This window comes from Elgaria multicarinata, chromosome 4, assembly GCF_023053635.1.
Source record: "Elgaria multicarinata webbii isolate HBS135686 ecotype San Diego chromosome 4, rElgMul1.1.pri, whole genome shotgun sequence".
NCBI classification, from domain to species: Eukaryota; Metazoa; Chordata; class Lepidosauria; order Squamata; family Anguidae; genus Elgaria; species Elgaria multicarinata.
Genome location: NC_086174.1, coordinates 92,195,565 through 92,217,208, shown reverse-complemented (window position 1 = coordinate 92,217,208; position 21,644 = coordinate 92,195,565). Strand labels below are relative to the sequence as shown.

Below are 21,644 nucleotides of genomic sequence, written 5' to 3'. Positions count from 1 at the left end.
TACCCTTTCAGAAAGGCACTGCCAGAAAAAATCCTGAGGAAAACATACCAAGCGTCTTCCCCTCAAATAACCTCCAAATTCCCCATATCCTGTCTAGGACACTGACGGGAGAAAGCAGGGAAAAGGAGGAAAAGGACCACTCCTAAGTATTATTTTATCCCTTAAACTTACAGGCTGCCAAAGAGCAGCCCAAACCAACCCTACTCTTCCTGGCAAAGACAGAGCCAAGACTGGAAGGGGTTTCCTCCTCGAGGAAAGGAAGTGAAATTTCATTGGCCCTGTCTTCTTGAGCTGGAAGACTTAACCCTTTGTTGTTGGGTCCACTCCTCCGCTGACTGAGAATATCTAGCTCAGCATTGCCCACACTAACTGGTAGCAACATAGGATGATATTTTAATCAGAAAATACAGATTTTCCTATAGTCCACATAATTTTCATCTCATTTTGAATTCTTCTTTCTCACCATTAGCGTAACCTTATAATTTATTTATTTATTTATTTATTACATTTCTATACCGCCCAATAGCCGGAGCTCTCTGGGTGGTTCACAAAAATTAAGCCTTATATTTCTCTGGGAATGCTTACAGACATACTGCAACTTAAACTGCAGTTTCCCTGCCTTAGTTTGGTTGTGTTGGCTCTCCTGGCAATGGTACTTTCAAAGCCACTTGGAGAAACTAGTATTAATGCAAAGCCACATAATGAGTTCATGGCACATGCAAAACCTAAATCCAGGCTCAAATCCAATGCTTTAATTATAGACACTACATTAGCTTTCTATAAAACAACACTTCTGTGACCTTGCAACCTGTATATAATTTCATCTGTTCACACAACTAAAAACTTGTATGATATTGCAAAATGAGACACTGCATAATTCAGTTATCTGAAATTAGATGCACTAATCATTATTCAGTAAACCAAAAGTTCTAAAAATTTTAATACCTCAATACGGATTAGTGTATTTAATTTCAAATTGCAGAATTTAGCACCAATTTAGTTAATTCACAATGCAAAATATGCTGTATTCATTCCAAGGGAGGCTTACTACCCTGATTTCTGGAAGTTAAAGTATTCTATGATGGAGGAAAGGGCCATATCTCAGCAGTATAGCTCATGCCTCACATGCAAATAGTCCTAGGTTAAGAAAACCAAATTATGTAACTTGGTCATTTGGTTACTTCTAACACTAGATAAAGCAGTTGCCTTCACTGAGCCTATGACATCATGTTTCCCGATTTCCAAACAATAGTTTTGGAATTCTTTTTTTATTACCACTTTCCTCCAAGAACTTCATGGTTCTCCCCCATCTTTTATCCTTACAATAATATTGTAAGGCAGGTTAAGCTGAGAGAAAACAATTGGACCAAAGTCACAAAGTGAGCTCCATGGCTAACTAGAGATTTGAACTGGGCCTTTCCAGTCTTAACCACTATCCACCCTGGCTCTCATGTGCCATAGGTCTGCACACTCCCTCCTACTCTCATGTGTAGTTTTCTTCCCTCACTTCTGTAGTTTGCTGTAACACGGGAATCAGGACTGAACTATATTTAGAGTTGAACTATATTTAGAGCAAAGAAGGCTTAACTAAAACCATGGCTGCAAATATTCTTCAAACCATGGACTACAGATAATCCGATTAGAAAGATGCTTTTCATTAACCAACAAATATAACAAGCTATCAGGCTTCCTATATGTTTCCCAGCTTGATTCAATGTGATTTTAACCTATAAAGCCTTACAAGGCTTGGGACTGCAATACCTGGCAGAATGTTAGAATCTGTGTGAGTTTATTTCTGTCAGCATTCTCAAAGCAGAGCAGGGGGGAGGTGGTCCACCTGTCAGCATTCTCAGAGGGGGAGTTGCTCTATTCCCCACGTCCATCTGCAGAGACAGCCTTGACAAGGTGGGAGGATGGAATCTTTCTGTGAGAACCTGACAGACGCCTTGACAGCAAGGGCTTTTGGCCTTTCCACAAGGCCCCTGTCCAAACAGGGCATCACTGCTCAGCCCTCCAGCAACATCACTTCATCCTGGGTGACCCTCCTGCAACCCTCATCCCACTTCTGTCAGGCTCTCACCGAGAACTTCTATCCTCCCACCTTGTAAAGGCTGTCCCTGCAGATGGACGTGGGGAATAGAGCAACTCCCCCTCTGAGAATGCTGACAGAGATAAAATCACATAGATTCTAACAATCCACAGGCTCAATTGGTCCAAACCCTTCCAGACTACTTCAAATTAAATTTCAGCTATAAACTAAAAGGCCCACTGCAGTGCTAAAATAGGGCCCTGATAACCGCCTGGTTTCAACACTGTCATCTTTTCGGTGCCAGGTTGACTGTTCTCTACCCTCAGGCATTTAATGGCATAAGATGGGGCATTTATACCAGCTGTCTGAATAGGTGTAGCATTTTATTGAAATTGTTTTTAACTGTTTAAATTGTTTTTAAATTTTGTATATTTAATTTTTATGCTGTATTTCATTTTCTGAATTGTGAGCTGCCCACAGAGCTTTGGCTACTGGGCAGTATAGAAATGAAATCAATCGTAAACATGATTGTATTTTATAAACAGAAGAGAAAGCAGGCACAGAGAAAAAAACTGAATAATGTATCTAAAATGAATTACAGATGTTATTCTTTATTAGTATAACGTAACCGCTGTGTAAAATATGACCTTACAGCAATATAGGATAAGGAGTAGAATTCTGGAATAGTTTGTAGAACAAACAAGAAAACTCTCCTCCTTCATTCAAAGTCAGCTTAGCTAGAAATCCTTGGCCACAGCTAGACCTAAGGTTTATCCTGGGATCATCCAGGGTTCACCCCTGCCTGAGCACTGGATCCCCTGTGTGTCACCTAGATGAACAGGTTTGACCCCTGGACGATCCAGGGATAAACCTTAGGTCTAGCTATGGCCTTTGTGTTCTCTTATCTGTCTGCTTCTTGAGCTATCTGGGTTTGCACCACTAATCACATTTCTACAGACATCTCTCTTCATAGTATACTAAACTCTGGATACTTATATGGATTTCCTTTAGGAGTATGGGAACTTCAGCATAAACTAATTAGTATAATTTCTTCTAGACCTAGAATCTCACAATCAGAATATACCTTCTCTTTGCACCAACATCATTAGGGCTGCTGTCCCATCGCTGGGACATTAGCAAACTGAGCTCCATTTCTTCCTTTTCAATTTGTGGTTCATTTTCTTCATCATCACTGTTCTGTGGATTTCTACAGCTTCCAGAAGAGAACTGTTGCAATAATGTACTCTGTCCTCCAATTTTATATGCATCTTCTTCCAATCCAGCCAAGAGATGTATCATGGCTTGATCAGCATTACTGTCCACTGAAGAAAAAACAAAAACAAATTCAGACATATCCTTTTAGTCTATAGCTTGCTTGCTTTTTAAAAAGTCCAATGATAGTGTTTGGGTTCAGACAGCACGATAACCTACACTCAAGGACTGAGTATGGGTTGAGTGCGGGCTGTTGTTGAAACTTTGGTTATGGTGTTGTCTGAACCCAACCATGATAACAAACCCAACAACAAACCATAGGTTCTTTTCATCGACTATTCATGGGTAATAAACAATGGTATGTTACTGTGGCTAGGTTGAGAGAACATGATAACCCACAGTTCAACGACAACCCATACTCAACTCTGGAGTGTGGGTTACCATGTTGTGTGAACCCAATCTATGTCTATCTTGTGAACTCAAGAGGCATTGTTCTTTTTTAAAAAGGCCTGTATACCTTATATTTGCAGACCGAACACTTTTTTAAAAAGGCAAATGTTATATGAACAAATCTTTACAAATCTTTTTTGACACCTCTGCCCTTTGAAAATCGAATTCATTTATGATTACTTCTACTTTTAATGTATATTAGAAATATTTTAATATTAACTAGGTATATTTTACTCTCAAGCTTCCACCAGAAAGCAGGTCCAGAGCAGTAGGATAAAGACTCCTCTTTTCAGAAGATAGTGCCGATACAGCACTATTTATAAACAACTGGACTAGAAACACTTTTTTCAGGAAGTCTCTCGGTATAGACAAAATGCATGAGGTACTAGTGATAAAACTGCCAGAATATGGAAGAATAGCTCTTCAGACTGTAGAGAAAGAAAATATATTTCTGGATTAGACTTACTGAACACTGGGGTGTTATTAAATCTCTGAGGTGAGGGTTGAAAATGCTGACTATTTTCCATGATGTTCAAAATGGCTTCTTCGTTAATAAGTGCATCTTCCTCTTTATACTTACTGCTGATCTCCTCTAAAAATGAGATTAAGAATTCTGCACATGATCTGTCAACATGATTTCCTTTTATAAATAGTTCTAGACTATTAGCAGCTCAAATTACTTGAATAGAATTTTCAGAGGATATGGTTAGAGACACTTTTACTAGGGGAAGTTTGCAACTTCATATTGCTTGCACTGTTCAGAACAGACAGGCATTGAAAATTTCTTTAACATTTACATTCTTCATTTTGATTAAGTGAGCATTATGGCAACTCATTTTCCCTTCCTTTTAAATTGTTTATAATGCATATCACATGATACATATATAAATTTAATAGTACATCCAAATATTGACAAGATAACTATTCATTAGCTTAATAGACACTTACTATTTTCTTTTTTTAGATAATTAGTACATCTGCATTTCCAACATGTAACAACCCATCCTCTATCTTCCTTACAACTTACCTATTTTAATTTTCTTAATATAACCTATATTCCTAACACCACATATAATAGTTATAAATATAGCTATCAAAATTCTTGTATACATTGATGTAAAACACATAGTCACAGAAATTATTATGGTCAGGTTAGCAATAAGCCCTATTTAAATCATCATCATAAACAGTCGTAATTAATAAGAAACAAAAATATATTTATGTAGTCATTAAAAGCCTTAAAAAGTCTTAGATGCACACGATTACATAGGAAATACTAACAAGTTTCATATATGTCCTTAAAATGATTAAAATAATAGATTTCCATATTCTCAAAACATTTTAAATACATGGCATCTATTTATATCCAAGTCATATCTTCTTTGCATAAAACTAACAAATGGTAACCAATTCTTATGGAAAGACTCCATCATTTTCGCTATCTCTGCAATATTCCAAAGCCATGTCTTACTATTTCACTACTTCTCCATTTAGTAGCAATTAGCATTTTGGCTGCTTTCAACACATTCCAAAGCACTTGTTTTAACATCTTTAATATACCATAATAACATTCTGCTAGGAAAAGCAAAAGAGGAGAGAGACGCATATGTAGACATATTCCTTGGCACTCTTCCCCCATCCTGAATATATACACAGGAAAGAGCAAAAGGGGAGCCTGCTGGGAATAAATCTGTGGTGTGTTGTCCCCCACCCCATCTGTACTCCTGTGGACTGACAAGCATGCAAAAGGAAGAGATCACGCCCACGCTCTCCTCTAGTTTAGTTTATTCACAGTGGTACTCTGCCTAAAACTTAAACTGTATTAATACTAACCTCTGTTCAGTTCTTTATCTCTGTGCACTTCTACCATATTTGCTGGTGAACATGGAACTTTGGGAGATTGTACCTCAGAATGTAGTGTCAACTCAGGAGAGAATTCCTGTGATCCATAGTCCAGTGATCCAGATAATGTCCTAATTAATAAAAAATGACATTTAAAATGACAGTATAGCTCACAAATAAAGACAAGATTAATAGCTAAATGAATGCTTACACAGAGAGATTGCTTTGCTTGAGGATTTCTTTAAGTCTCTTCTGAAAGAATTTTTCACTTTCTGTTGGGGCCACAAATCCACGATCTTTAGTTATGAGAAAAAGGATATATAGGATGTTTAATATAACAAAGTAGGATTGCTGAAAGACTTCATAAATAAAGATGGAAACTTCATAGATATTTTATTAACAATTACCCCGTCCTTGAAGGGTTTTTTCCAACTAAAAAGTAGTTCAGAGCAAGCAATACACTGTCTATGAATTTCAAGCAAACCTGAGCCAAAGGATTGTTGTCTTTTAACAACATCGTTATATACCTAGAATATATTCTGTGTACTTACAAAATTATTTCAAGGATAAAATTTATGGCAGGATCCAAAAGTATTCTTTCGCTAGCACAATGCCTCTTCCACTCACAGATGGGCTGTTTCCAACTTAGTGGAAGAGAATTGTGAGTCCCTCTATTTGCACAAGCTCTTGTATAAGACTTTGCATTAACTCATTCTCAATAACATTTTATGATCCACCAAAACAGGATTATAAACTACAGACTTTATTTTTTTATTCATCATCACTGAGACTGTAATGCAATAACTGAAACATTGTGGCACTGCAACCGTAACATTTTCCACTATCTCTTCAGGAGGAATTCACAGAACAGAACTAATACATTTTCTTCTTCCTCTCACTGTTCTTTGAATCTAAACCAATATGATAAAATTTATTGAAGACGCAAACCTTTAAGGTAAAATTAAGTATAGAACAGGGAAGACACATGACAGCAAAAGGTATAATACAGGGAATGCAGGGAAGAGGTACACATCTCAGATTGACACAATACAATAAAAATTAAGCATGTTCATATCCGGTTGATATCAATTAAGCATTCAACACATGCTTTACTTTTTCCCCACTGAAAAGAATGGGGCTTGATTTTGGTAAGATTACTTCTGTTATTAATTTCTTAGTTTCATGAAGAAATCTGTATTTCATGCTGAGACATCAAAAAAGCAGGGCCAGGATTAAAAAGAAAAGAAATGGTCCACAATATAAAAAGGAGAAAATATAAAAGGCAAAATAAGTATAGGAGTATTGGGATCAATTTATCATATATATTTCAACATATATGGAAGTTATGGAGATTCTAGACCTGCTTGGATAAGACTGTTTAGACATATTTAGATTAAATTATCTCATTAACCAAGTACTCTCATTTCATAGGAAGTAAATTAGATATTACAAACTTGAGCAGTAGCTTACACATAAGAATGTGAATTTCAAGATCATGTCTTGATTAAGTGCATTAGAATATTATGGGAACATTTCTGAACTTTCTGTTTAGAGAGATAAACTTGGAAATCTGACAAGCAATAAATATTTGATCAATACTGATCTATGACATGTACCTGTCCAAAATAATAATAATAATAGCAGGTTTCCATCTACCTTGTGAGTTAGGAGGATTAATCTGAGAAGACTCCTTGTTCACCCTACGTCGTTGTTTCTCATCTTCCCAAATTGCTTGTAAACCTGGATTTCGACCAATCTGTGCTGGAAACATAAAAGTAAAAGATACAACAGATTCAATTGGAGTATCAAGCTTACTAAAACCTAACACAAGCGCTTACACCGATACAGTTCAGATGTTCACAAGAATTAACTTGTTTCCTTTAAGTAAGTCCAAGATAAGAGTTACCTATTCTTTAAAGACAGAACAAAATGTTTACCTCTAAGCACACAAACCAAACCTCATACAAAGATAATGCTATGAAATAGTTAAAAACTGTTATCTGCATCTTTCCATTATCTTACAAGTAAACAAGAACTTTCAAATGACTTTAAAGCTTGTCTATTTAACACCTTTACAATAGTAGGTTTTTCTAACATTTGCCTTCCCTCCCTTGTTTTTATTATTTAACTGACTCCTCCTATTATAATATATTATTGCTAACTAAAACTCATAGGTTTTAAACACTGATGCTAAGCACTGTAAAAACAACTTATCAATGTCTTGCATTATTTACGCACAGAAAAATTGTTTACCTTCAATATCCAACCTATTTAAAATATCAGCAGCCACTGCATCCACTTCCAATTCACAAGTACTCTGTGGTTCAATAGCCTCCAGTATTAAAGAGCTGCAATTACATTAAAAATTAAAGCAGGATTAAAATATATTTCTTATTAAAATTATATTATGTTAAATTCAAAAACAAGAAAGAATGTTAATTAGAAATTTTAGATGGGAATATATTTAAAATAAATAGCCCAATCATGTCAGGTTTATAGCTGTTCAGGCCATAGTTAGATGGCAGGCAAAGGTGACTTAGTTATGTACCCTGAGAGCTGAAACAGTACAAGTCATCATTTATTCTCTGCCCTAATGACACTAAGCAAGAGAGGCTCTCAATCACACACACTGGCAACACAGAAAGGCAGACACCAGCGGTCACAGCATATGAAGAAGCTAGGTTTGGATCATGCCACATGGTATAAACAGATCTGAGTCAGGTTACTGGACTCAGTAACTGGACAAGCCTGGAGAAGGGTTTTGTGACTTTATTAGAAGGGAGAAGCTGATTTTTCTATTTACAATGACAGATACATATGCAAAGAGGAACTCGTTATAAGGATCAGAGAAAGACATGCTTTTAGTTAAGCACAGAAGATATTAGGAGAAAGAATTCAGGTAACCATATAAGCATTTGGGTGAAACGTGTCCAATTTATATTACATGTTACAACATTCCAAAGTTATAAGCACAAGTCTTCTATCATCTAAGCAACACTCTTCAATAAATCCTGCTTGGTTGGTAACATATGCTCACTAGCAATCTTTTAACAGCACTTAATATGTTGGCACTATCCTATTAGGACATCTTTATCAATCCCTATTGCAACAACACACTAGAGCTAATATGACTTCAAAAGTAAAGTGACTTCAACCTCAGCCCCACTGATTAATTTTTCTTGCCTCCACTGATTAATCAAACTAAAAGCTGTATTGGTTAAACTACTAATCAAAGATTGTAGCCATATTTAATAGTGATGCTGAAGTAATACACACAATGAGCTGGAACTATGCTAAGGTAATCAATGGACTTAAGCCATGACTAACTTGAACTGATGATTTCAATGGGAATTAAGCTCAACTTAGTCTGGATCCAAACTCATTTAATTTTATATGCATCAATTTTCTATTTTGAACTCTGCTTTCTTTTTTTAAAAAACTAGGTAGATATGCTAACCTTGGTATTTGATTATCTTCCCATCGAAGAAGGGTTCTGGTAGCAGAATGTCCTGACAAATTCTCTTTATAACATCCAATTTCTTCAAATGCATCACCTAAAAATAGAGCACAGTATATAAACTGTCCAGAATTGAGAATTATCTGTCAACGCATATTACCTATTTAAATACTGCGGATTTGAAATAGAAATTATTTGCATCTTGAACAGTTAATATGTTCCACGTGCAGTCTGAGTATGCAGAACCTTATAATGAAAATAAATATAAAATCAATTTTAAAAGACATGCTTTGTTTATCCCATCTGCTATTTAACTAAAACTTATCTTTTCATATTCAGGGGACATTATGTGGCATAACAAGAGGAGAAACTAGTAATACTCAACACTTTTAGACAAGTTTCATGGGCTCCCAACATCTCCTGAAAATGCCCTTGTTCACCCAGGCATTCTCTGGCTTGTAATTAATCATGCTACCCCATCTTACTGCTTCTTATATTGCTCTGTACTATTATTGGAATTGTTTTAATAATGTATTTTAAATGTGATTTTACTTCCATCCTAGGAAGTGTTTAGGATTGCAGCCACGCTGACTGATCAGGTTTACTCAAAAGAAAGCTCCATCCAGCTGAATGGGACTAACTACCTAAAAAATGTGGATGGGATTGCAGCCATAACCTTTGCATGACCCAAAGAACTCTGAGCCCAGGAGGAGGTTTGACACATGGTACTGTGCTCACACAGGCCCTTCTCAGTGCCTCAGAAATGATCGGAGCTCAGTAACAGCAGCTGTAGAACATGGAGGCAGAGAGCAATGGAAACAAGTCCTCATGCTCTCATCGATGAATACTCCTTTCAGTTACTTGAAACAAAAATGATGAGGATTGTTAATTGATTCTTTGAAATGTGTTGGATTCCAATCACCTATTATTACAATGAGAAATGCCATTTCCATGCAGAAAAATGGATGAGTGTTCTGCGTGGTTACCCATGGCTGCACTATGGCTGTCCTGCTGCTCCTGGTCTGCTCACATCATGTTGGCATCCAAGTATCATATCAAAATAAGCAGTGTGAAGAGTTTTTACTTTGGTGGAGTGTCAGAAGAGAAAATGCAGGTTGCTTACCTGTAACTGTAGTTCTTCGAGTGGTCATCTATGCATTCACACACATGGGCTTTGCGCCTGCGCAGAGACCGAACCGGAACCTACTATAGCTGAGTGGAACGTTTTTGGCGGGAACCCCTCCCCCACGCTACCGCGCATGTCCATGGGGTTCCCGCCCTTACCTCAGTTTACAGGAGTCCGACATTGCGCCCCCATAAACATGAGTGTAAAATAAAATAAAGTACATTCCACATATAACTGTGTCCTTTGTAAATTTCACACCACCAAGTGGGGATGGTGGGTGGGTTGTGTGAATGCATAGATGACCACTCGAAGAACTACAGTTACAGGTAAGCAACCTGCATTTCTTCATCGTGGTCTCTATGCATCACACATATGGGCGAGTAGCAAGCTGACATACCTTGGAGGTGGGTTGGTGCATCATCTCAGGATCTCTGACAGCACTGTCCTCCCAAATGAGCAGTCTTGACTTGCACGGGTGTCCAAATTGTAGTGTTTAACAAACGCGGACGGAGTGGACCACGTTGCAGCTCTACAGACTTCTGTCAGGGGAACACCTCTGCTGAAGGCAACAGATGTTGCGACGGCTCTAGTAGAATGAGCTGTCACAGGCTTTAAAAGGTCTAGCTTAGAGATAGAGTAGGCAAGTTCAATTGTCTCTACAATCCAGTGTGACAGTCGTTGGCATGAAACAGGGAGTCCTTTAGAAGGCTCTCCATAACAAATAAACAATTGATTTGTTTTCCTAAAATCCTGTGTCCTAGCCTTGTAAAAGGCAAGAGCTCTCCTTACATCCAGTGTATGTAACGAAGACTCGACAGATGTTGTAGGATTCGGGAAGAAAGCCGGTAGAGTGATATGCTGGGACAGATGAAAAGTTGACACTACCTTAGGCAGGAAGGTAGGGTCTGTGCGTAACACAACCTTATCCTTGTGAAAAATAGTGTAGGGAGCATCTATTCTGAGAGCTCTAAGCTCACTTGCATGCCTTGCCGACGTAATGGCCACTAAAAAGACAGTCTTGAATGTCAGGAGTCTAAGGTCTATTGAGGCCATAGGCTCGAAAGGTCTCCTTGTCAGTGATTGTAGTACAACTGACAGGCTCCATGGTGGAACGATACACTTTACTGTCGGTATCGAATTCTTAAGTCCCTTTAGGAATTTTCTGGCTGTTGGATGTGTAAAAGGTGAAAAACCATCCATGCCACGATGATAGGCCGTAATAGCAGGTAAGTGGACTCTGATTGATGTGAGTTTGAGTCCCTGCTGATAAAGTGTTAATAAGTATTGAAGAATCAGTGATATAGGGCAAGATTCCGATGGTTGATTTTTCTCTAAGGCAAACTTTTGGAATCTTTGCCACTTCGCCATGTAAGACTTCCTTGTTGAAGGCTTTAGTGAAGCCAACAATATATGGTCCACAGTTAAGTTTTCGATACGAGGGGAGGAGTGGATGATATTCTCCACGCCGTCATCTTGAGGGTCGACAGATTTGCGTGTCGAACCCTGCCCTGGTGTCGAGACAGTATCGACGGGAGTCTGATGTAATTCCCGTTCGACAGTCGAAGGGCGTGAGAGAACCACGTCTGTCGAGGCCACCACGGTGTGATGAGGATGCAATCCGACCTGTCCATCTGGATCTTGGCTAGTACCTTCGTTAACAGTGGAAACGGTGGGAAGATGTAGAGGAGATCCTCTTTCCAAGTTCTGGTGAAAGCGTCTCCCAGAGAGTGCTTTCCTCTTCCTGCTCTGCTGCAGAACTTGGGACAGGCTGCGTTCTCTTCGGTAGCGAAGACATCGACAGCAGGGCGGCCCCAGTACCGAAAGAGATCGTCCCTGACTTCGGCATCGAGCTCCCATTCGTGATCGACGTGGAAGGACCTGCTGAGGGAGTCTGCAATGGTGTTCTCCTTCCCCGCTACATGGATCGCCATCAGGTAAGTGTTTCTCTTTATGCACCAGTTCCAAATTCTGAGTGCCGATCGGTTCAGGGGGTGTGATCTTGTTCCACCCTGTCTGTTGATGTATGCCACTATGGTGGTGTTGTCCGTCGCGATCAGGACATTCCGGCCTTCGATAATTTGTGCGAAGGTCTTTAATGCATTCTCCACCGCTAGAAGTTCTAGGTGGTTGATATGATGCTCCCTCTGAGAAGGAGGCCAGCGGCCTTGAGCCGTGAGAGAGTCGCAGTGTGCTCCCCATCCGGTCAACGATGCATCCGTTGTGATCGTTACCGAAGGAGTTTCTTGTCGGAACGGAACCCCTTCTAGGAGAGTCGCCATCGAAAACCACCATTTCAGGGATGCTCTTACTTGCCTCGGGATCGACAGGTAAGTTCGTCGGGCATCGCGTCGGAGATCGAATGTTCTTAGAAACCAAGCCTGCAAGATCCTCATTCTGAGTCTTGCAAACCTGATGACTGCGGTAGTCACTGCCATTAGACCTAATCGCCTCTGGATCGTCCATGCCGAAACCTTTTGACGGCTTTCGGTAGCGATGGCTAAATCCTGAAGAGTGTGTGCTCTGGTCGAGAGCAGATATGCCCTCCCGTCTCGAGACGATAGGGTTACCCCTATAAAGCCCAGCTTCTGATGTGGAGTCAAGATGGATTTCTCCTCGTTGACCCATAGGCCTAACAAGTCCAACAGGCTGAGAGTGGTTAGTATGTCGATCTGGAGCGTGTAACTGTTGTTCGCTACCAGAAGCTAATCGTCTAAGTACGGGTATACATAAATTCCTTTTTGCCATCACTTTCGTGAAGACCCTCGGTGCCGTGGCAAGCCCGAAGGGAAGAACGGTGAACTGGAACTGGGACGTACTGATTGAAAACCGCAGGTAAGTTTGATGAGACTTCCTGATGGAGATATGGAAGTACGCGTCCTTCAGATCCACCACAGCGAACCAAACCCCTTTGTGTAGGAGTTGCAGAATAGAAGTAACCATTGTCATACGGAACTTCTTCGGGGTGATGTATTTGTTTAACTGCCTTAAGTCCATGATCGGTCTAAGACCTCCATCCTTCTTCGGGACCGTGAAGTAGCGCGAAAAAAACCCCTGGTTGACTTCCTCTGCGGGTACGGGAGAGATGGCTCCCTTCACTAACAGGGTTTGCACCTCGAGAAGCAGAGGAGGGGATGGCGCTGTTACTTTCACCCCCGAAGGAGGGAGGACGTCGAGCTCGATGGCATACCCCGAGTTGATGATAGTGAGCACCCAAGAGTCCGATGTTATTGACTCCCATTGATGGTAATATGGTGCTAGGCGGTTCACAAAAGGTAGTGGATCTGGGATGGAAGAGTCAAACCCGCTGCTTCTTAGTGAAGTCGGGCTGGCGCTTGTCTTGTTGAAAACGACTTTGGTATGGCCGTTTTCGTTGGAGTTGTTGCTGCTGCCTCGGTTGTTGAAATTGAGGGCGATGTTGTTGTTGTTGCTGCTGAACAGGTGGTCTTGACCAGCGCTTTGGTTTATACTGTGGAGGTGGGGGAGCGAAACCCATCTTCTTTGCCGTAGTACGGGCTTTATAAATGGTGTCCAACGTTTCGTCGGTCTTGGAGTTAAACAAGCCCTCGCCATCGAAGGGCATGTTTTCAATCCTGGCCTTCGTTTCATAGGTTAAGTTCGCTGATCTTAACCAGGTGTGCCTCCTCAACGATACTGCCCCCATCATGTTTTTGGAATGGCAGTTGACCTGATGTCTGGCGGTCGATAGCTGCTGTTTTGCTATCGCCAAAGCCTCTGCCTGAAACACTCTTGCCAACTCTCTTTTGTCCTCTGGGAGATAGTCACATAGTGACCCTACTTTCTCCCAGAGGAAGAGTTGGTAGCGAGCCATGGTCGCCTGGTATGTAGAGGCCCTGATACCGAGGGACGCAGAAGAATAGATCCTCCTTCCTGTAATGTCCAATTTCCTGCCCTCCTTGTCTACCGGAGCAGAATGGGGCTTCTGCGACTGACCCTGGGCGAACTCAACCACAATCGAATTAGGTTTTGGGTGTTGAGTAAGGAAAGCAGCATCCCCCTCCTGGATGCAGTAGAGAGTTTCCAATCTCCTCGATGTGGCCTGTGTGGACGCAGGGGTTTTCCAGGAAAGCTGTGCCGTCTGTTTCAGGGCCGGAGGGAGAGGAATAGCTACTGCAGCGTTACTCTTAGTTTGAAAAACGTCATAAATAGGGTCTTCGACCGGCTCATCGGGTTGTTGTATATCCAACCCCAGCGCTTGAGATATTCTCCGCATATGTTCTGAGAATCTTCCCATGTCGTCAGAGGGTGAAGCAGGGTCTTGTGAATGCAGAGCATCCTCTGGCGACGGTACCGAAGGGGTAACTGAAACCCTAGAATCAGTATCAGAAGGGTAACCATCCTCGGGGGACGACACAGTAATGATCTGGAGCTGCTGTTATTCGAGCTCCGATTGCTCCTGATGGGTTGGTACCGTAGTGGTCGCTGTCGGTATGGAAGTGCTATGGCGTCGATGAGTTGGAGCTGGCGAAGGGTGGCGCGACGGAGGGACCAGCAGGATCTGAAGGACCCTTGAAGTCGGAGGAGGCTGGGCATAGTAAGCTTCCGGTGCGTATTGGTAATCCCTATCCTGTGGGAAATATCTGTGCGGACGATAATAATCCCAGTCATAGTATTAAAGTCTGGGCTGGGACTCGGAGTATTGGGAGGTTCTATCCCACATCTGACTTGGTCTTTCTACGACCACCGGTCTGGGGGACGGCTGCGTAATAGGCTCCTCCATTTCTAAAGCTTGCGGTGGATCTCGCAATGATGCTACTGAGGCCGAATCTCTAATTTCGCCCTCTGATAGACTCTGTGGACGTCTCGGTATCAAAGGTTGGTCAGACGTCGGTCTCGACTGAGGTCTCGGTATTGAGACAGTTGCTGGGACCGTCGGTACCGAAGGAGCTGTCTGAATAGGCCTAGAGGGCTGAGGGGACTTTTTGGAGTGTTTTTCTCCGTCCTTCTTCTTCTTCTTCTCGATGTCCGAAGAAGATTTAGGAGTCCGGGCCTTCTTCGTGATTTTTCTGGCCGCGGAACTCACTAATGACCGCCCAGGCATTAGGGGTATCAGTGCCCTATTGTTCGCGCTGGTATTATCGCACTCCTTTGTGCTGCGGTCTGGAACGGACTTTTTCGGTGCCGTTTTATCCATTTCGGCCTGAGTTGGCTTTGAAATTGTGGCGTCTGTAGCTCTGAGAGCCTTCTCCCACAGAATAGCGCGCAAACGATCTGTTCTGTTTTTTCTCGTTTGCTTAGTAAAGGCCATACAATGATGGCAAGATTCCACCTTGTGGCTTTCGCCTAAGCAGATAACACACAAAGAGTGTCCGTCGGTAGGGGGAAGTTTTGCCCCACACCTAACACATTTTCGAAAAGGCGCCTTCACTGCCATGCGGCTAGGCCGCCGCGACTGAATGTCGCTGAGGAAACTAACAACTACAAATTATTATTTTTTTCGGAGAAAATATAAGAAGATAAGAGGAGAATATAGTCGAAATAGGAGAGATTTGAAGGATTTTAAGAGAAGGTAGAAGAAAAAAACGCTAGAGGTTGGTTCTACAGGTCTAGGCAAAATGGCAGACGACGAAGAACTGAGGTAAGGGCGGGAACCCCATGGACATGCGCGGCAGCGTGGGGGAGGGGTTCCCGCCAAAAACGTTCCACTCAGCTATAGTAGGTTCCGGTTCGGTCTCTGCGCAGGCGCAAAGCCCATATGTGTGATGCATAGAGACCACGATGAAGAACAGGTAAGCACTAAGACCCATTGTAAGAATTCAGAAGGTGCCTTGGAAATTGCAGCTCAGTGGCTTTGTCCCTCTTTCTCATCTTGGAAAGACATTTCCAAGTGAGAACACAACACATTGAAATAGCTGGAGAATTGACAAACAGTCATTGATCTCAGCCATTCTTGGGAGAATCTACTAAATTTACAACAATACTGGTGATTATTCAGTTTGGCTTCAGGACTAGTCTTAGAATGAAAATTGCATTGATCACCCTGTGAGATGACTTCTGCCAAGAGAGGGAAAAGAGGACTGCAGCCCTATTGATTCTCTTGGATGCTTGAATGGCTTTCAGTACCATCAACCATGGCATCCTTCTGGATAGGTTGCCTGGGCTAGGAGTTGGAGGCAATGTGAAGCAGTGGTTCCAATCCTACTTGGATGGCCGATTCCAGAAGGTGGTGCTGGAGGATTATTGCTTTGTGCTTGGCTATTATGCTGTGGGGTTCCACAGGGCTCTATTTTATCTCCCATGCTATTCAACATCTACATGAAACTGCAGAGAGAGCTTATCCAGATGTGCGGCCTATGATGCCATCAATATGTGGATGACATCCAGCTCAACTTCTCCTGTTCATCAAATCCATCTGAAGCAGTCATTATTCTGAACCAGTGCCTGGCCACATAAATGGACTGTATGAGGGCTAATAAACTGAGACTCAATCCAGATGAGATAGAACTGTTAGTGGGTGGTTCATCTGCCCAGCTAAGTGATGTTCAACCTGTTCTGGAGGTGGTTGCACTCTGCCAAAAGGATCAGGTTTGTAGTTTGGGGGTGCTTCTGGAGGAATTAACTTTTTCAGTTAACAGGGTAAAATACTTTAAATAAATAAACAAATTCCATCCCTGCACATAATATAGCATAAATTAGAAATGTAGTATAGAACGCACATCAACTGTTATGAGCGCAGAATGAATGATCCTCCATGTGTTATATCAAATAAAGTTTATTCTAGAGATTTTCCTAAAGCTGCACAACAATTTTTATCAAATGGACTTGCATACCATTTTTCTTTGACTTTCTAAACTTGACAGCAGCCAGGTTTATTAAATTCATTCCATACAAGTTGTAATCTATGAAGAGCTGGAGGAGGTAGGGAATATGAGCTTCATGAGGTTGATAAATTTTATTCATTATGGCTCCACCCTGTAGAAGCTCGCACACTCTATAATTGAAAAAGATGTAAGAGATGGAAAAACATTGCCATGTTACTTAATATTACAACATTTAAATGTAGGACAATTATTGAAATATAAATTGGAAGTACAAAATAGGCATTTCCTAGCATATAGACACTCAGAATTATAGCTAAACAGCCAAAATTATAAGTCCTAAAACCATGGTCCAAAGAACCCATGTGTGAAAGGTATTTGCATGAGCAGCTGTTCAAGTGTTGTTTGCATCTGCTTAAGCAAAAGGGAATAGTTCATACAATTGGAACAGTAATACGACTCATTTTGCATGCAGATCTCCCTTTATGTAAACACATATAAGAAGCAGCATTGAAGTACAGTCTCAGATTCAAAATAGCAACAGAAAATGATGCAAGCATCTGAACAGATTTCCAATGAAACTATAAAAGGTACAAACTAAAAATCAACTCAGATTCTCAAGTTCTATACAGAGTTGGCCAAAGCCCTCAATTACAATGCAATCATGACTTTATTTCCTATGAATAAGAGCAGCTTCCAAAGAGCTTGTTCGTAACTTACAAAATATTGCAGTTTAAACTTTTATCACACACACAGGAAAGAGCCTGCCAGTTTTGCAAACGCATACATATTCTAGCTATAGTACTAAATAATATGTCTTATAAGCTCTTTGTTTACATTTATTTCAACCATTTTATCCCACCTATCCACTTTTTCTCAAGATGGCATAAACATATTTTTAAAACATATAAATATAATCAGATACAATATATATACATAGGAACAAAAATACAAAAGCAGGATAAGTAATCCAGAGACTTGTGCCAGCATCTTCTTTCTTATCTTTAAGGTAGCCCCTGGTAGAGCACATTACAGTAATGTACATTTATGAAATATTAATGGATAAAGTGTTCTTTTCTAGTTCACTAACAAAAACAGAGGCATCAGACTTTTGCTGCATCATTACCTTTTCACCATAGCAGGATTGTAAAGATAGATCTTCATGAATTGCCTTTCCTTTTCATGGTAACCATAAAAAGGCCTAGAAAACAAAAATCCAGCACAATATTATATCACTGTTTGTCCTTGGACCCAGTGGGTCAATGAATTTACCAATCTACTCTCATTGAAGTAAATAGGAGCAAATGGTAATCCTGCACATTAGACTTTATACCAAGTTCTAGATCTGGACCTCACCCTGTGCACCGTAATTTCAGATATTTGCTAGTCCAACATGAGGAGCATATAATAAAGTATCAATTACCAGTGAGAAGAGTAGGTAGTAAAGAGACAAAAATGAATTACAAAAGACAACGGCTATGTTTAGTAAGATAAACTCCAGATGTTTCAAAAACAAATCTTCCACATATAGTATAAAGGGCAGTGAGGGGCTCTTCCTTCTCTCAATCTCAGCAGCCAATCTAACAAATCTTCACCAAAAATATAGTATAAAATGTTAAAGAACATGTCAAAAACTTAGTGTGAAAGTTCGCATGTCAAGTCACTTAAATGTTCTCCAAATCAGCACACTTTCCAGCTTCCTAGGTCACTGAGGAGCTGAAGGGCCTAGAACACCTTGGTGGCACTATGGCCAAAGTTGCAGAGCATGGAACTGGCTACAAATATTTTTGGTTTAGTTACCAGAATAAAATTGTGGATCCCCTGGTTATAAATTAATGCATCCACATGATATGGTGATACTTAACTCCCTACAGCATCCAGATGCAATTAAAAAAAATCAAAACAAAGAAGACAGATACAGTACTCAGATATTACAGAATCACCGTGGGTATATACAGTATGCAAGCATGGTCATACTAATTTGTATAACATCTGGAGCAATCAGTAGCCTGAAGCTCCTGCAAATATTTATCTTGTGTTATGCTCACAAAAGGATCCTTCGTTGAAGTTCAACCAATTTTATTACACTCAAAATTCAAGAATATACAACCAACTTCTGCTCAAAATACACAAAATGTTTCCTTATGTCAAAAGGAAAAGTTAATGCACCCTTCATACTAGCTGAAGTATATGTGCTCATATACATGTTAGGAAACTTCCAAGAAATACACCACAAGCACCACTTAGCTACTAGGAGGAAATACTTTATTCTTTTATTTATCATCATCACCACTACCAGATATCCCAACTGCCACAAGCACTCAGGTAGAAGGCAAAAAGCTGAGCTATCATACCAGCAGATCTTTAACATAGCCAGTTAACACCAAGCAGTCACATGACATACCTTCTCATAACGTCCAGGCTAGAAGGAATTGCCATCAGGACATCAGATTTTCATATCTGATGCTTTAATGAAGCCTGAAGGGCAAGTAGATTGGAGGCAAGGAATACGGTACAAGTTGAAATGATTTGTGGAGAGGGTGGAGAAGTTGTTCTGTATGTGAAAACACTTCAAAAAGCCTTGTCAAAAGCTTTTCAAAATATTTTAAAGATTTTTTATTATCTGACAGTGATTTAAACCCTGAATACCTGATAGTTTTCTTTCAATTTTGTCAAGAGCAAAAATAAATAAATAATACCATATAAAAAACCATAATGAAATCATACTTACATTCCATAGACTAGTGACACTTTGAACACATGCTGAACAGAAGAGGATGGATTTCCTAAAGCAACATTGAGTGCTCGGTCAATGCTGAATGCTAAATGACGCAAATAATGTTCTGGCAGCTGTCCATAGCCATCATATGGCACATATAGGTAAGGAAAAATTCCATGTAGATGGAGACAGGTCTTCTGACCTAGAGAACAAAAGAACAATCTTTCAGAATCATAAAATTGAAAGAGTCCAGAAAGCCATCAACTCTTCCTTATCAAAAGGAAGAACATTTCATGATTACCAGCATTTAAAACACATCACAGCATGTCACTAGTTAATGGTATTCAAAGACGTTTGTAGATAATAGGCAGTATCCAATCCTGCCCATTTGCATGTGGAGCCCACAGCGTCTTCCATTCAATGTATGGCCAGTCCTGCCAATTCTGTTGTACAACAGTGAATTAGCAGGTCTGGGTGGAAGGTTCTGCTTGTTTCAGGTTGCCCCTGGAAGTACTAATTCACCATTGTGCAAGTGGTGTTGTGCAAGAGAATCAGCAGGACTGGCCACAAACAGCTGGTCACTGTTGAATATTACCCATAGATTTATATGTGTACATGAGATGCAAACAGTTTAAATACCCAGACAGGTCACACATCAAACCTCTTTCAGGAATTTATCACCCCAGAAGCCCACGAACATTGATTTGTGTGTTATGTTTCTAAGAATGAAAATTTTCAATCCTTCTCTTTCACCTTAACCTATCTGCATAGTAGAGCAGCATATTCAATTCAGTGGCAAAAAAAACTTATCAAGAGCTGCAAATATATGAAATTTTAATGTCAAAAGAAAAAGCTGGAACTAAGAAACTTCTATCATTACTTATCAGCACAGAGATTATCTATATTGCAACATTTATTTATTATATTTATATCCTGTCTTTTTCCCTCCAAGGAATCCAAGGTGGCGTACATAATCCTCCTTCTCTCCATGTTATCCTCACAACAACCCTGTGAGGTAGGTTGGGCTGAGAGTATGTGACTGGCCCAAAGTCATCCAGTGGGTTTCCATGGCAGAGTGGGGACTAGAACCCAGATCTCCCGACTCCCAGTCCAACACCTTAGTCGCTACACCACACTGGTGTATTCAAACATAAATAAAATTAGATGAGACTGAATTTCAGCATTCATTAAATTTAAGAACACATTTAAAATTAAACAAAAATCAGTTTAAAAGAATACTTGTTCAGGTTTGCCTGCAAAAACATTTACTTTAATTTTAACTCAATTCAAATTACAGTGAAATACCCACCATATTCTCATATTTCTATACTTCACACACTCTTTAGCCAAGCATCCTCTCAATTTTGTTTAAGTCTACATTCCTTTTATTGCCATATGCTCCAACACAGACAAGACAACACTTGCTGGGCTTTAGGGACAGGAATCGCTCAATTCTACACTGATGCTTCATTATATTGTAGTGGACATAATCTTATACCCTAACTCTGCACAGAACTGAGCAAGACTTGAGGGAAATAACTCATGTTACTGTTGCTCCCGAGAAACTAGTATTCAGAGACATACTGCCTTTGATCCTAGAGGTAGTATGTAGCCATCGCAACTAGGGATTTACAGATTGTGTAAAATCCGCACTGTCTATGTTTCACAGTTTGTCAGGTGCCTTTTGTTCCATTGTCTGCCCATAGACAGAATCAGATTTTTTTTGTTTCCATATCTACAAATTTGCACTTGTGCAAATGTGCAAATTCCCCCCAAATACCCATTTTCTCACTTTAGCCTATGGAAGAAATGCACATTTTGGGCAGGTTGGGGCGGGGGGCGTAGACAACAAAAATTGTGCAAAATTCTCCAAGGTTAAAAAACTGTTCCATAATTCCATGGAATCCGCCCAATGGGGGAGAAGCTGGTCTGCTGTGGAATCCACGGGTCAGGTTCATATATATCTGAACATATTTTCCATGAATTGTTTTACTTTTATAGCTGTCTATGTTGGTGGCCATCACTACATTTTC

At 40.3% G+C, this 21,644-nt stretch overlaps 1 protein-coding gene across 1 annotated transcript in view; it reads right to left on the bottom strand.

The window, feature by feature from the left end:
- REV3L (REV3 like, DNA directed polymerase zeta catalytic subunit) overlaps positions 1 to 21,644 on the bottom strand; it is an 83,855-nt gene that overhangs the window by 47,075 nt on the left and 15,136 nt on the right. Inside the window, exons 2-11 of the mRNA XM_063124779.1 lie at positions 19,624 to 19,813; positions 18,019 to 18,093; positions 16,905 to 17,065; positions 8,991 to 9,087; positions 7,787 to 7,881; positions 7,190 to 7,294; positions 5,745 to 5,829; positions 5,525 to 5,664; positions 4,158 to 4,283; positions 3,114 to 3,351 (exon numbers count right to left, since the gene is read on the bottom strand). Coding sequence (XP_062980849.1) covers positions 3,114 to 3,351; positions 4,158 to 4,283; positions 5,525 to 5,664; positions 5,745 to 5,829; positions 7,190 to 7,294; positions 7,787 to 7,881; positions 8,991 to 9,087; positions 16,905 to 17,065; positions 18,019 to 18,093; positions 19,624 to 19,813 — 1,312 coding nt within the window. The remainder of the gene's footprint in view (positions 1 to 3,113; positions 3,352 to 4,157; positions 4,284 to 5,524; positions 5,665 to 5,744; positions 5,830 to 7,189; positions 7,295 to 7,786; positions 7,882 to 8,990; positions 9,088 to 16,904; positions 17,066 to 18,018; positions 18,094 to 19,623; positions 19,814 to 21,644) is intronic.